This window comes from Malaclemys terrapin, chromosome 4 (genome assembly GCF_027887155.1).
Source record: "Malaclemys terrapin pileata isolate rMalTer1 chromosome 4, rMalTer1.hap1, whole genome shotgun sequence".
NCBI lineage: Eukaryota > Metazoa > Chordata > Testudines > Emydidae > Malaclemys > Malaclemys terrapin.
This window is the reverse complement of record NC_071508.1, coordinates 91,329,295-91,345,830: the sequence shown is the minus strand read 5'-3', so window position 1 is coordinate 91,345,830 and position 16,536 is coordinate 91,329,295. Positions and strand designations below refer to the sequence as shown.

Below are 16,536 nucleotides of genomic sequence, written 5' to 3'. Positions count from 1 at the left end.
TTTCAGCACAAACTCAGATCATGGCTGCCAAAAGAGCCACATGTTGGGAATTCTCAGCACAAATGCATTCGCTACAAGCACTGAGAAGTGGTGGCTCCAAGCCCCTGAACTGCAAAGGGTTAAATATCATTGCACAGTACAGCTCAGGGACACTCTGCCAATGCAGCTCCCAAGTGTGTGCATTGACGTGGTGGCACACACGTTGTAGGGAAGCTGGCTGCTGCTCAATTGCATCTGGGAAAGTTCCACTGGCACCGAAGTATGAAGCATTTGCACAGATGCAACCAAAGTCCAAAAAAAACCTGAAACCATTTTGCTGCACTGCCACCAATCTCAGAGATTTAATTAACAAGAAATGTCTCTAAAAATCACCTCTCCAAGAGAAGCTACCCTGAGATTCTACTTGCTTCAGTTCAATTCATCTCTTCAGTTGTGATGGGCATGGCAGTAGTTGTTGAGAAAAACCCACTCCCTTGGCATACCTGCTGCATTCTGGCAACCTGTTAGTTTGAGCAGAGCCACATAAAACTACATCTGAGATTGCATCCACAGTTTTCATGGCAGAGAACATTAGACCTAGTGCTCTGATCACTGGTACTTGAGATGAGTTTTTAAAAAGTTACCACCAGTAGAAAATTGGGAAGAAGAAAAGATTATGAATGTATTTAATACTGGTGAGGAAATATATTTCAAGTGCTGACATCCTGCCTCAGTGTATCCTGTATGCATCTGTACTTTGGGTCTTCAAATAATCCCAGTTATAGTTTTAGAGTCACATGAGTTCTAGGCTGGAAGCATTTCACCAGAAGCACAGGTCACTCACCTCCTGAGAGTTCAGGATCTTTTCCAAATGATCCTGATCCCGGTAGAACATTTGTTCTCGGTGTATCTTCTCCAACCACTCCTTCTTCTGCTCCCATTGATGGTGCACATTAGCCTTTTCTTCCAACAAAGCCTGCAACTTCTGCTGGATCTGAAGGTGGTACACAAAGGAAAACCCGTTTTAGTTATTGTAGCCCATGGGATTAGGGGAAGGCAGGTAGGAGAAAGCAGAGCTGGGAGTGACCTCTTCGATGGCACTTTGGCCAAAGTTATCAAACAAAGGAGAGTAGGAATAAATGCTAGCACTTGTATATGGGCACAAAGAGAAGTTGAGGGGTGTCCAATCTCATGTGAGGAGGAACATTTGTGACAGTATGTCTGTATACATATATAGGGGCCCACGCCAACATAAAGCAATAGTAGCTGTTTCTTAGACTCCTTCTCCAGAACTTATTCCTTGTTATCCATGGCCACCATGGTAGGCACAGAAAGTACCATTGAAAGTTGACAGGACAGACACTTGAATGATGTGTCAGCACCAGGGCCGTGTGCCATAAAGCAAGCATGGTGCATCCGTGTTGAAATACATGGTATTCCAACTGCCAAAACTATTGGTGTCCACAGGCCTCTCGCTATCAGCACTGACTTCTGTTTCTTTTAACTGTACTTGTATGTTCAAAGCCTTTCACAGGTTGGGAATTGGGAAGATTACTAGTTATGGTAGGTGCACATTGCAATATTTAATAAGCATTCAGAGACAGGTTGGTCAGAGGAGAAGGCACAGCACTTTTTATTAACTACAAAAACTCTGCTCAGGCATCTGGAAACACCAAAACCTGATCCTAAGGTACATGATCTGCACAGAGCAAAGCTTGGAGGGTATGGGGGGCGTTGTGTTTAAGACTCACCTGACCTGGACACAACCTGTGCTTCAAGCCAGTCCCCTACGCAGGCTGCTAGACCTTCACCAGCTACAATTATTCACAAGGAGTTGAATGACAGGTTGATGTCCTGTCTGGGTGCAGCACATGTTTTTAGCTCTGAGCTATTATGATTTGTCTTTGTTTCTTCCTTGTTATAAACAGAGAATTGGTTGAAGTCAATCAACCCTCAAGCAGATCTAAGGACAGTGAAATTAGAGCTATGATTTGTGCTATTCCTTTAGTTTCTTTCATTGTTCCTAGTCATGTTTCGAATACAAGGTTTTATTTTGTGACAATGTATTTTATTGCAGCGGTGGTTAATATTTTGAACAAGTGTCCTATCATAACTTCTGTTATGAAGGTTTAGCAGAGTATCCCCTACTACCTAACGGGCCGAGGTTTCACTGAAGAGAATGTCAAATATTTTTTTATAAGATTTTGTGTATAAATGATCAAAATGTTTTACTCTCCAGCAATTGTGTGGGTGGAGGGCAGTTTGCCTACATCCCTTCCAACAGAGATGTTAGCTGTTGGAGTTCATTTTGTTGGTGATTATTGGGTTGTAAGAATGTGAGATACACTGGAATACTCTCCATCATGAGAAATGGGCGATTGTACGGGAATTTTAGAGGATGCTAGTCTTGGTACCCTAGAATTCTGCTTCCCATCTTTCTTTCGTTTTTTGAGATTTATCTATTTCAGTATAATTTAGAGCTGCATAAAGTTTGCCAGTTATTCTTTTAGATTTTCTTATGTATTTGAACCTTTTCAGTATATTTGCCCAGTCTGGTCTAGTGTGGAAGTAGTGCCATAACTGGAAGGCAAGAACTTGTAAAAATCCAATTCAGGAAGTAAGTAGCATTGTCTCGATTGCTCGAAAGATCCCAAACTTCTCAGATATACAAATACCTGCGAAAGCAGAGTTTGGGTTGATTCCCACATGGGTCCATCCTCATGTATGAAGTGATCTGAAAGAACATTCATGTGTGTCCAAGGCAGATATTCAACTGAGATGTGTGTGTGTGTGTGTGTGTGTCTCCAAGCCCAGCTTGAGTGCAGAATGGTATCTGTGACAGTACTGAGCAGTTCTGTATTTGGCTGTGAATGTGACCATGACTCAAATATGCTATCAAATGGTTTCTGTTTACCTCTTTTGATGATATTTTCTCTTCCTGCAGCAGTGACTGTCCTAGCTGTGCCACCTGATTGTATGTCTCCTCTCGTGCCTCGATCTCTGCCAACAGCTGCTGATGTTGGGTAAGCCTCAGGCTGCTAGTGGATATATCCCGGATTGTCTCCTCAGTCTTCATTTCCCTCATCATCTCTGCTGTCCAGGAGAAATAGTCCCACACCTGGAACCCAAGAAAAAGTCCAGGTCAGGTTAGTCTCTAGTCGCAGGCTTAGGTTGTCAGACTGGTACATCATTGCATAACTGTTCATCTCTAATAACAGATAATGCAGCCGTAGAGAACAAGGATAATATTCCATTAAGGCTTGTAATGCTATTATGAACCTCAACAGGGGAGTACTATAAGCTCAGAGGAATATCTACTTTCAGTATTAAAAAACCCACAGGCCTTTTGTTGTAACTTCAGAACCACGACAACATTGTGCAATGTCTCATCAGCAATAATTGGATGTTTTCTGTTGCCCTTTAGACATCTCTGCAGTGTACTATGCAGAGAGCCACAGTTAGAATTTCGGAGACAGCGTTTGAAGCTCTCAGTTGGGCCAATGATGTACAAGAACACACACCAAACACCTGAGAATTGTTTTCGGAATGTGACTGAAGAAAGTTGTGCAGCTAAAAATAATTCTACATGTCTGTGTGCACAATTTTGTGCATCTAATTGATTGAACCCCAACCAGCCCACTTATTGTTGGTCTCTCATTGAGTGTGTAATAAAGGTTGTGCTCCTGTCAAAAATAGGAGGGTGTGAAACACTGGTGGAACTTGTGTGGGAAGAGGACTTAACTTTTTGTTATATTTAAATTGTTCCTGGGCTATCTGAGATGATCTTGTGAATATGGATGGGTCTGTTTGTTAATTAGTGTATTTGAAACAGATTGTCAAAGGCCTCCAGAGTATTGCACAGGTGCTCTTCTATTGCAGAGTACTAAAACTCCACATCAGAAAATAAATAATAATGCTTCATTTGCATACATGATTGCATGCTTTGCACTTGTAACTCAGGTGCTTCGTTTTGAAAATTTAATCAATTATAAATGGGTGCTGTGACCAATGACCATGATTTGTATGTGACCATCACCAGTAACTAAGATGATTTTTGAGGAGGATGATTCAGTGCATGTGTGCAGATTTCATTTCAACTTGCACAGGTGTAATTCAGAGTCAGGGCTAGCTATCACTCAAATCACTGACATTCCACTTGACACAGTGCAAATATCTAAGGCTCACTGAGATTTAAGTGTTAGGGGAAAATCCATAAATCTAGGGATTTTCAGAGCATTGGAATGAACCAGCAGCCACAGGGGTTTACTGAACTATTGCTGGAAATATGCAAGGACAGACAAGACTCCAATCTATAGGAGACTCTTGAGCAGAGCCAGCCTGAGACCACATAGAGTCTAATGCAAACTTCAGCACATGGGTGCTCATGGCCTTTGCTAAACCATGAAACCCACTTTAAACCCTGCTTCCACTGAGGGTTCCTCCAAAGATTTGGAGCCCTCTGCTGTCATAGGACCTATGGTCACTAGGGCCAGCCCTGCTGTTTAGTCACAATGAAATCAAACCTGACACAATGTAGAGGGAAGCACTAGATAACCCAGGAGAAGTCCCTTTCTACAATAATGATTATTTGATTTCTTTTAAATAAAAGAACCCACAACATGAATCAGGACAAGTGAACGAATACACAGCTGTCTCTTTATCTAGATATCAACAAAGTAAAAATATCACCTCTTATTTGCTACAACTGCCTTTCACATAATTTCAATGGCCCCGAAGAGCACTCAACACAGCTAGAAAGAAGGGAAGCAGCGTGGCCCTTTGTACTCACCAGAACTTGGGGGCATTTGGCAGTGACCCAGAACTCAGCTGCAGGTTAGAGTAGCCTGCTATCCTCTGTGCCAGCTGCCTACAGCACCGTGGGGTCATACAGAGCTGAGCAAATAATTGATCTTTCAGTTCAGTGGCTGAACCAAAGAAATCCCCAAAAATATTTGGTTAATTTGCAACCAAATCTGAATTTTTCAGTTTTTCTCATTAAAACAGAGAACTGAAAAAAGTAAAATGGTTTGGGTCAAAACAAAAAAACTTCCGAAGTTGATTCCAATTGACATTTTGTTTTGAAACTGTCGATTAGAAACAAAATGTTGAAATGGTCCATTGTCACCCACCCATTCCCCTATATACATGCACATACAGATGACACCCACAGAATCACCCACTTGTCCATTTCCTTATCAATACTCATGCTTACATGGACAGATAGGTGTTGGTTTGCAGATATGCGGAGCATTAGCGATTACCATCAACTTCAGTGGGATTTTGCAGGTGCTCGCCCTCTGAGAAAATTAGGTTTATCTCCTTCTCCACTTGCACATTGATGTCAACTTCTGCCAATTGCCCTACACAACATACACTCTCATGTATGTCTGTATATGAACATCCCTTGCACTCTGGCACAATATTTCCCCATCTACTAATACATACTGTCAGCTCTGAGCTCTCATACACTTAGCAAATGGCACGCACAAACACCTGTCTGCACTCACATTCTGTCACATAAACCTGTGTGCCAGACACACATGCTCATGCTCACATAACATCAAGTCAGATTTCTTTGTGCATTAACAGACAGAATACAGAAGGCAGGAGTGCTCACATCTGCTTGAAATTGGTAAAGCTTGCAGGCCTGTTCCAAATGTTCCCTGCGCTGTTCCACTTTAGACTTCAGGGACTCCCAGTTCTCCACGACTGCTTGCTGCTTTGCTTGCAGGTCTGCCACCTGTCTCTCAGAACACCAGGCCAGCACGCCATCTGCAGCATCGATCAGCTCCTGCAGCTGCAGAGGGGAAAAAGTCATCATGCGGGTTAAGAAGGGGAAGGTCACGGAGGGCCAGTGAGCATCACAGAAATGATAACAAGACCTATATCAACTGCACAAGGCACAAGAATTCAAGTTACACTTTCAGAACAAAGTTTTCTCCTGTGCCAGTTACAGTCACATGGAGTAATAGTGACATCCAGTGTCTGCTGAGGTTCGTCACAGCAGTGCAAACGTCTCATCAGGTCACAGCTCCTCTTTCCACTGTCCCATTTGTAAAGATGGGAGGCTGTCAGGGATGTGTCAGATATGGGTATCCCAGGAGAACAAATGTCCCTACCCGGTTTTTGATAGGGGCTATTTAGATTAGTCACAGATAGGTTCTTTATGGATATTTGTCTTGCCTCATTTCCCTTTAAAGATATCATGCAGCTGGTTTGGTTAATTCCAGTGTGCCATTCCTTATGGATAGCCCAAGGTCTAGGTGTCAGGCCTTTGCCCCTTCAGTGGTATGCTGCCTTAGTAATTTCAATGTAACATATTGTCAGTACTCTGATGTTGCATTTATCAAACTAGGTTACCAAGAGACAAACTGCATGAACTTCCTTCTTACAGCCAGAGCTGAGCATGTCTCTTTGGACAAAACAGGATTTTGTCTGAACAACAGCACTTTTCGTGACCCGAGCCTTTTAAAAAGTTTGTATAACAAGCCCCAGCCCCATATTCCCAACTTGCCCTCCTCTCGCCAACCTCCTAAACCTAATTCCTGAAGTCTATCCTAGTGAGCTCCCACCTCCCTCTCCTCTTCCATAACTCCCTCTAACCAGCTGGTGAATCCATTGCAGGGCACAGCAATGGAAAAAGCATCTCTCTATTCATTGGATGCCTCTGTCATCCGATGAGAGAGGCATTCAATGAATAGTGGGATGCTTTTGACAGGAGGGATAAGCCTGGCATAAGCACCCATTTCAAGTGGTTATCGGAACCAACCCTCTGACCCATTTCAGAGTCAGCCCTAATTATAAAGCCTGTCTTGTTTTTAATGTTTTAAACCACCCACTTCACACCTATCGCCGATACTCAAAGACATTAAAAGAAAGAGCAGGCTTTGAGGGAGACCATTCCAGGCTCTGACAGACAAGTTAATTGTGGGAAAGTGTTGCTGGAGCTGGCTTGGAATCCAGGCTGTTGGCTGCACATTAAAGAGTATCAGAGGGGAAGCCGTGTTAGTCTGGATCTGTAAAAAGCAACAAAGAGTCCTGTGGCACCTTAAAGACTAACAGACGTATTAGAGCATAAGCTTTCATGGGTGAATGCCCACTTCATCTTTAAGGTGCCACAGGACTCTTTGTTACATTAAAGAGTGTGAGTGACTGATCTCACCTGCTGCTCATGCCCTAAGAGCTCATGTTCAAGGGCCGCATGTTTGCGTAGCTGGGACTGCGCGCCTCTCATGTCCTTAGCAATGTCATCAGGGATGCTCTTGGACTTCTCCTAGAAAGGAAAGAGTTAATGGGAGCTTTGTTAATGAACACCCCAAGACACAAACATTAAGGGTCCACTTCTGAGAGCTTTACTCATGTTACAGGGGACCTTTCTTACTCTGCAAGTAGGGCTGGATTTCCAATTAGGCACAGTAGGCATGTGCCTAGGGGTGCCAGCGTTCTAGGGGTGCCTAAAAGTTAAAAGTGGGTTAAAAGTTAAAAAGTGAATACATACAGCCCCCCTGTGGGCAGCCGGGTTCCTGGCATGGGTTGGTGGCCACCCAGCATGTGGGGCTGGAGCAGGGTGAGTGTCTGAGTCAGCCCGCCTGGGGGCGCTGTGAGCCATGGCCAGGCAGGGCGGCTGCTGAAGGTGCTGGGAGTGTCCCAGCCCCTTCCCAATCTCGGCCACTCCACTGCCTCCACCCCGTGCCGAGGAGGGAGAGGGAACGGCATGACTGGTGCCCCATTCACTTGCACGGGCAGAGCCAGAGCACGGCTGCCACGCCAGGTTGCAGGAGGAACGGAAGACATGCGGGGAGAACTGCTCACCCTGGGGAGAGGTACAGGTCGTCCCCCCCCTGCACCTTGCCTGGGTGCCCTGGCTCGGGCTGGGAGCGCGGTGCATGGCAGAGGGTCTCGGGCCTTCCCAGGGAAGTTGTGTTTATATTTCGTTTTGTTTCATTTATTACGGAAAACATGAAGGTCAGCTGTAGGCAGGGGGAGGGGCGGCGCTGAAGATGCTGTGCCTTGGGGTGCATAAGGTGTAAATCCAGCCCTGTCTGCAAGTAAGGACTTCTCACGGGGACTGTTCAAAGGTATTACTCAATGTAAAGCTGGCAGAATCTGGCCCTAAGACATTATGTGGAATCTGAGTGTAACCCACTGGCAGTGTGTGTTACAGCTTCCTCTTGAGGTTAGTCCACTAAAGGATAATAGCCTACTACTGCTACACTTAATGGAGTAACTTTAGCTGAAATGGTAGAGATCTGTACTGGAGTGCTGAAGGCTCTATATACACAGGCTACTGAAGACCCATGTAGGTGGTCATTACATAAGTAAGAGGAAGATGACCTGCTGACACAAGGGGTATCCAGAGACACAGAGAGCAGCAGATAATTCATCAAGTATGCTGAGATCTACACTGGACTGACCCTTTTGATTTTAAAACAAATAATTTGGAAAATCCCTTGAATTTGGTTGCAAAGAATTCTATACAACATGCAAACTGGTAATGTTCTAGAAAAGACAGATAAACACAATGAGGCAGTGGGGCATACAATATCTTTTAGGCCAGCCTAATGGACTAGAAGTAGCACTGTGTGCTATGATGCATGACTACCTCTCAGCCCACAGAAATAAAAGTATGACCAGGCTTGTGGCAAGTGTAAGCCTTGAATAGCTCTTGTAGTGGCACCTGATGACCTACTCAAAAGAGACATTGGTAATTAGTTTAGGATCTCAGTCCACTTCTTTGGCAACATACAAACCATCATTACAACTGCCACCTGTTGGCAGCAGTCTCAGCAGAAAGGCCAACGAATGAATGGTCATAACTATGCAATGACCGTTCTAACCTTAGGTGTAGTACATCCAGGTTACAATTGAGGTCCATTAGCAGGGCAGCCTGAGGGAAACATTGCCTCTGGCTGGGCTGACCCTAACCTTTGGATAAATCAAGAGTTTGGGCCCGCAGAGCTTTCAATTCAGCATTTTTGTCACAAAATTAACTATTAATACATTCACGCATATACACAGTCTCTCAAAATCCCAGGTGGTATCAAGTGAGATAAGGGGATGGATTCTCCACTCACTTACACTAGTTCAAATCCGGAGTAACTCAATTTAAGTCAACGGAATTATGCCAGTGTGAGTAAGTGGAGAATCCAGCTCATAAAGTAGCAGAATCCTACTGCTTTGCTCGTTGGAAGCCATGTTGGATTTCCTCCTCTGTTTCACACTTAAGGAGATGCCTTTTTGTTGGAAAATATTCTCTCTAATGTATAGAGAATCAGTGCTGTAAAGGGGAGCACAATGAGGCAGTGAACAATAAAGCCTTTTTACTCTGGCTTGATGGACTAGAAGTAGCATGACTGCATGTGCTGCAATATGGGGCAATTTAGTCCAGCTTCAGCTTCTTGCTCCTCACAAAACTCAGCAGGTGTCTAGTCACTTATACAGCTCCAGCAGCCGCTCCTGACAGCAGATCAAGTTCAGTCTTTGAGGGATTCCATAGGAGTCTTTTTCAGCACTTCTGGTTAGAGTGGCTTGTGAGGTATGGGTCTTTTCTGCAGGGAAACTCAATAAGCCAAAGGGAGGAATGGTGGGTGTCCTAGAGACCCTTACAGCACTAGGCAGAAATTAAAGACCCACCTCCTATGTTTTTTCACCAGGATTTTTACCTCAATGTGGGTGAGGGCATCTGTCAGGTCTTGGTAACTCTTGTGAATTGCCTCTGCATCCTTCAGTCGCTCGCCTCGTAACCTGGTCACCTGCAACAACTCTTCCCAGGAGTTCCTGCAAAGGGCCGTGGAGAGACAGACCATGCAAGGGTGTGAAATGGAGACAAATAAGATGAATAGGAGGAGCAAAGATTTTAAAAAGACCCCTGTTTAGTCTCTGGCTCCAGCCACCATGCCTGGCTGAGGCGATTCCCTTGAACGCAGGCAGGCAGTTTCCCATCACTGAGTCAATCTTACAACAGTTCCTGTCACAGTCAAATGCAGGCGATTCAATACATGCCATAGTAGGATTCAAAGGAGGTGGCAGCAGAAAGGCAGTCAACAAAAATAAAGGGTAAATCACCCACTCAGTCGCACTGTATTTTTGTGAGCAGTTTATGCCACAGCAGGCTTTTTACATTTTATTTATAACATGTAATAGGATGATTGAAGCCAAATGGTTTAGGTGCTATTAAACATTTCCTGGACTGGATTTTGGTTTGGGGGTAGGCGAAGGGCCCATCTCATGTGTATCATAGTATACAAAAGGAGAATGAAAATATGAGAACCAGAGAGGGAGAGCCTAAGAGGTAAAATTAGAAGCATGACAAAGTCAGAAGAGTATGTATAAAAGGAGGGCTTGTGAGCATGCATGAAGAATGAACACACTCAAACAGAAAAGCATGAACTTTTTAGAATGCTTAGAAAAACTAAATCTGTCTGTGTGACTACGGATGGAGCGTGAGAGAGAGGAGGGAAAAGAGTGGTGTCACTCTGCTTAAGCTCCAGCCACAATCCTAGAGCAGCTTGACGTTTCAAATAATCAACAGAGAAATAGCGAACAATGCTGACATTTCAATGGTCCCTATTAGCCTTCAGTGTTACCATGCACTGAGATGAATGGGGCAGCTCGCACCTCTCTGTGATATTAACTCTGTCAGATTCTGAAAGGCTGCATTAGATCCAGTCATGTTTGGAAGATTGTCTTCACAACCACTAGTCATAGCAAGATAGTCCTGAATTCTCATTTATACTAAGGCCCCCTCACACCTCGGTGGCAGGGTAAAGAGGCCTTAGTGTAACTGAGAATTCAGGGCCTCTACTCTTTTTAAGTGAAAGCTAACATTCTGCAGCAATAATGTGCCTGTGTAGAATACCAGCCTGGTTTAGCTCAATTCAACCACAGCTTTTATCTGATCCAGCTGGTCCAGTCTGTCCTTCAATGACTTTTTTCCTCCAAGAAATTCAAATTTGAACAGTAATAATTATACATAGCTCCTTTATAGCACTTTTCTCAATAGGTCTCAAAGTGCTTTACAAAGGAGATCAGCTTCAGGATCTCCGCTTTAAAGGTGGGGAAACTGAGGCACAGAACGGGGGGGGGGGGGGGAAATGACTTGCCCAAGATCATCCAGCAGGCAGTGGCAGAGCTGGGATGAGAACCTAGGTCTGAGAACCAGTCGAGTGCTCTATTCACTGGCCACGCCAACCTGATCATAAAGACACAACTAACCTCCTAGCAGCCCAGTTAAGTGATTCCCTTTAAAATGACACTGGACTCTCACTGATACTGCTTGTTAAAGGTCTCTGGTCCACTGCACAAGCTGCCAAATCAGAAAGCTGATACTATGATGATTTTTTTTTAAGAACAAGGCATATTGGCTGTCCTGTGCCAATGAAGTTGCCATTGGCGTCATTTCAGAACAAGCCACATCTCCTTTCAGGTCCTCACTGCGTACATTTATTAACTAATGAATTGTGTGGGCATGTCTTCCACTTTCCTGGATCTCTTCCCATTTGGTCCCCTGAGGTAGGAACTGAAAGAAGAAGAAAGGAAATAGCCAGTGCTAGTCTCTTACCGTAGCTCCTTCTGCCTCTGCCGGATCTCTCTGGATTCCGAATGCCCATGGTCCAGCAAGTGCTCTGCCAGCTGCTGGCAAGCTGCAACTCTCTTGGCAGCCATTTCTATCTGGTGCTGGAACGTATCATATTTGGCCCAAAGATGCTTTTGAAAGAGGAACAAAAACCAGGGATCAGACTTGGTTTGGGAAGCTACTGTTCCACGTGGATATCTGCTCAGCTGCCTACCGAATATAGCCTAACGGCAGGCAATTGGCAGGTGATCTTAAGGAGATGAAGCTTGACTGTAATTTTGCTCCAAAAGACCAACAGGGTCTATAGATTAGCTAGAAAAATGAAAGAATGCTGCTAGCTCTACAATGCAGATAGACGCAGAGAGCATGTTGCAAATGGTAGAAGCATCCCAAAATAAAAAATAACTGGACACCTGATCAAACATACAATGAAAATTGAATTGAGTTCATATTATTAAATAATATACACGTAAGGTATGAATACAAATGTATATTCAGTGCTAGATTTTCAGTCCGCCTCAGTCCAACCTCCTTGTTTGTGGACACAATTTTGCACAAGCCAAGATTTTTAAAAAATGGGTATATAAAATGAGTGGCCAAAATGAGTGGCCTGATTTTCAAGAGTGGTGAGCACCCAGCAGCTCCTACAGACTTCAATGGCAGATGAAGATAGGTAGTTAAGTGTCTACCCACTAATATTTGTGACCAAAATCTACTAAATGGACACTACTTTAAATATCTGGTGATCAAAATATAGAGTGGACCTGAGCCACAATGCTCAGTGCTGGGATTGGATCCAAATCTGAATTTCCCAAAGCATAAGCATTTTAGTACTCAGTATTCCAGTATGGCTCATTACAGAGACAGACCCAAGTCATAGTGCTCAGATCCAGTCCTGTAATCAAATTCAAAACTCCTGTTGAAAATTTTTGTAGCAGGAGTGGGAGCCAGAGTTCCAATTCTGGCTCATCACCAATTGAAAATCATTCATTAATGTTCACGATGCACTTTGAGAACCTTGTAATGAATGGACTGTATGTTATGAAATAGTGTGATGTAAATGAAATAACCATGGACTGACGGTTAGGGCTAGGAAATCCCTCCTGAGCCATCTAGTCTACCTCCCATATACCAGTTAGGACTATCCGCTAAAGTAGTAATCTCCTAATGGTGAACATCATCCTTGTGCAGAGGGCCTACACAAGACCTCTTCCACACTTAAGTGTTACTAAATTATAACTGCCTTTAATGCTATTGCTTCAGTTATTTCCCTTGGGAAAATTTTCCGTTACAATAAAATTCAGTGATTGACCAAAGTCCACTCTTTATTCTCTGAACAGGGTACAGCACAGGTATGTTATGGTGAGTGAACCCCCCTTAGGATGGGACATAGCTCAGTCTCCATGGTCTATTCAATTCATGCTCTAACAACAACAGTGCCAATTGTGTTGGTGTTTTCAGTGATGTAGACTTCTGTCAGCTAGGCACTGAATGAAGGCCACTCCTACCAAGGTCAACCCTATTGAATATAACTTAATCAGCCATGCAAAATACCAGTGTTTCAGAAAACAAAGTCTCACACCAAATAGTTTTGAACAGTTAGACAGAAAACCCTCCCATATGAAGCCTTCCCCTCAGGCTTGCTTCACAAATCTGATGTAAACCTTCTTCTCAGGCCTAGCTCATTTCACTCTCCCCTTCCACTGAGGGCTATTCCCAACCTCTTTTGCCAGGAGTCAGCTGCCACAGTAAGTCAGCATCGCTGAGCTCTTTTTCAGCCAGCTCTTCTGTTAACAGGGTGGACGTGTTAATCAACTCTGCCAGCCTGTTACAGCCAATGAAACTATTTTATTTTCTAAGCGATGTTACATTTCCCTTTATTAGCTCGTTTGCATTTTCTTTTGATCAGCATTATTCCTTATTTTATCACATTCATTCCTCTCCTCTCTTCTACCCCCACCCACACTACTGTCATGATTTTCATTATGTCATACTTTATGGAGCAAAGTAGATGAGGTAATATCTTTTATTGGACCAACTTCTGCTGGTGAAAGAGACAAGCTTTCAAGCTTACACAAGAGCTCTTATTTAGGTCTGGGAAAGATACTCAGAGTGTCACCGCTAAACACAAGGTGAAATAAATTGTTTAGCATAAGGAGTTAACATGTTGCAAGAGACCATTCAAGGTGAAGTGGGCAGTTAACACTTCTGAAGTTGGAGGACAAAGGTGGGTCAGTGGGTTATAGATTGTTGTAATCAGCCATAAATCCAGTGTCTCTAGTAGCCAGTCTGATTTTTCATGTCTAACAAAGTTATGAATTTAAGCTCCCAGGCTTGTCTTTTTAATAGTGTTGTGCAGGTTTCCTTTGAGGATGAGGACTGAGAGGTCAGATATGGAGTGATTGTTTTGTGAAGTGTTTGTCCACGAGTAATGTGGTGTTTTTGTCTTATCATTTTTCTGTGTGAATTTATTTGAAAGCAAAGTGGTTGTCTGGTTATTGGGTCGTATAGTGCACTAGCTGAGGTACACCACATGTAGTGATAGGCATGTGTAGGACCCCTGGATCTTAAAAGGTGTGTTGTGGGAGGTGTGGATCATTGTAGCAGTAGAAATATGTCTGCAGGTTTTGCATCTACTGTTCTGGCAGGGTCTGGTGCCACTTTGAGTTGGTGGGTCCTAGTATGTGGGGAGCTTGCTTCTGATGATGATGTTGGAGAGCTTTGGGGGTCGTTGGAAGGCAGTAAGAGGGTGTTGGGAAAAGATTTCTTTCAGGGTATGGTCACCATCGAGTATGGGTACTAATTATTTAATGATACCCCGTATGGGTTCAAATGCAGGGTGTGAGATGACAGCTAGCGGCGTGTGGTCAGAGGACTTTTTTTTCTTTATACACAGTCATACTCCATACCTTACATTTTTACAGTATGAAATCAGGTAAACTTTGCTTGTGTTTGGTACCATTAACTCACCAGGACATGTTCATAATCACTGCCATAATCATCAGAGCTGGCCAACTGCCTCTGCTGATTGATCCAGTCCTGCAGATCCTCATACTCCCTCAGATACTCATGCAGACCAAGAGTCTCATCTAGCTTCTTCCCTCTGTTTAGAGACAGCAACAGGGAGAAAGCGGAATATAAATATCTACACAATGCACAGAATAAGGAAGAGAATAAGGGGCTCTCTCCAAGACAGAAAACTAGGTTCAATCTGAGAGTTCTCACAATAACCCCAAAGACTGGAAATCAAGTTTGAAGGATGGTAGCCTGTAGCCCTGTCAGCCTCTCTACCATTCTCCAACACTGGCTAACTGAGCGTTGCTCTGTGACAGCACAGGAGAATTCCCTCCATTTTTTCCTGATCATTTTTATTTCTACAGATAAATGAGATACTTACGAAAGTGAGAAGGAAACCCACACTACATAGAGTGAGGCTCAGTGAGGCAAGTGCTGGGAAAACCACCTTATGTAGCTCTGCTAATGTTGCCCAACAAGCAACATTCCCACAATTCGCTGTTTAGGTCTCTTGTAGTACAGTCAAACATCTTTTAAGGATGAGGTAGAGATAAAATATACCAACTTTCCAGCTGTTAACGTGCCTGACCAACCAGAACCGTGGAAATGTTCAGGAGAAATGGCAGTGTTACCCCAACTCTTGGGACTTTATTGCAAGTCTCCCAATATTTGGTGTTCTTCCTGAAGATAAATCTCCCAGTGATGCACTGCTGTCTCTCCTCTAGTTGAATCACAACTGTGCATCCTGGGAGACATAGTCCAGCCAGTGAAGAGGAGAAGGATGGATGAGCAGCTCACGCTGACACAGTTCAATGTCAAAATGAGACCAAACAAAACATTGCTATTCAGCCCATCACACCAAAACCAAATATTGTGACATCTCTGAATTAATTTTTTTCTGAACTTTCCATTTCATGAACAATTTCAATATTTCGACTTTTTTGTGAGGAATTAGGCTGAAAACAATTGTTGAAGTATCAGAATTTCCTGTGCCTCTGTAAATTCCAACTTTCAACTAAGCTTGTCTCATTACCAATCTTACAAACTTCCTGGCCTCTCTCTGAATGACATTTCTGTAGGGCAAGAAATTAAACAATTCAGGTATATATTTGCTTCTTCCTAGCACTAAATTTGGAGAGTCTAAAAATCTTAGGCATAATCCAGCTCTCTTGGTTTTGAGCATGTAGTCATAAATGGCGGAAGTGATTAATATTAAAGGATGAAAGCCCTCTTGAATTAACAAATCCTCAGACTTAAGGGAAGGTGTAATTCTATCATTACATCTGTCCATTTGGGTAACACACCAAGAAAACAATAGGCACCACTTCCAGAAATGCAATTCCTTTGTTCCACCTCTGAAGTTAGATTCCAACAAGCAGGCAGATGAGTAAGTATGTGAGATAATCGAGCATTCAAAATCACTTTGCCCGAGGATGAAGAACAGAAAAGGGGAAATGAGAGGAATTAGTATCTTCAATAGTAAAAAAATCTTATTGAACAGCTTAGGTGCAACAAATGTACAGAGCTCCTTTTTTATTATTATTTGTGTAGCACCTCAGTACTGCACAGGATACAAATATAGGCAGTCCATTTCCTGGAGAGCTCACATGAAACAGATAGAAGAGATATGGGGCATGATCAAAGCCCATTGAGATCAATGGAAAGACTCCATTGCCTGCAATGGTTTTTGAATCAAACCCAGGATGCATTAAGGGACCCAGAAGAGGGAGTTAGCAGAGACAATTATTTTTCTAGCCCATACCTTGCTGTGGCCAGCTCCAGGAACTCCCGGAGCTTAGAGTGAACTTGTTCCTGTGGGGCATCAACCTCATCAAACTGGATGGAGCCGGGGAGAGGAAGGGTTTTGGCCGTTTTGCCCAGCTCTAGCATCAAATTCTTGTAAACCTCAATTTCATGTTCCAATGCCTGATAGCAAGAAAAAATATCTGAGTAAGTTATCCAGCATC

General features: G+C 43.4%; 1 protein-coding gene across 1 annotated transcript in view; it reads right to left on the bottom strand.

Moving 5' to 3' along the window:
* The window catches only part of SPTBN5 (spectrin beta, non-erythrocytic 5), a 137,671-nt gene that overhangs the window by 83,984 nt on the left and 37,151 nt on the right, over window positions 1-16,536 (bottom strand). Inside the window, exons 22-29 of the mRNA XM_054028619.1 lie at window positions 16,332-16,495; window positions 14,525-14,657; window positions 11,540-11,685; window positions 9,642-9,756; window positions 7,142-7,252; window positions 5,597-5,776; window positions 2,894-3,097; window positions 824-973 (exon numbers count right to left, since the gene is read on the bottom strand). Of these exons, the coding sequence (XP_053884594.1) occupies window positions 824-973; window positions 2,894-3,097; window positions 5,597-5,776; window positions 7,142-7,252; window positions 9,642-9,756; window positions 11,540-11,685; window positions 14,525-14,657; window positions 16,332-16,495 (1,203 nt within the window). The remainder of the gene's footprint in view (window positions 1-823; window positions 974-2,893; window positions 3,098-5,596; window positions 5,777-7,141; window positions 7,253-9,641; window positions 9,757-11,539; window positions 11,686-14,524; window positions 14,658-16,331; window positions 16,496-16,536) is intronic.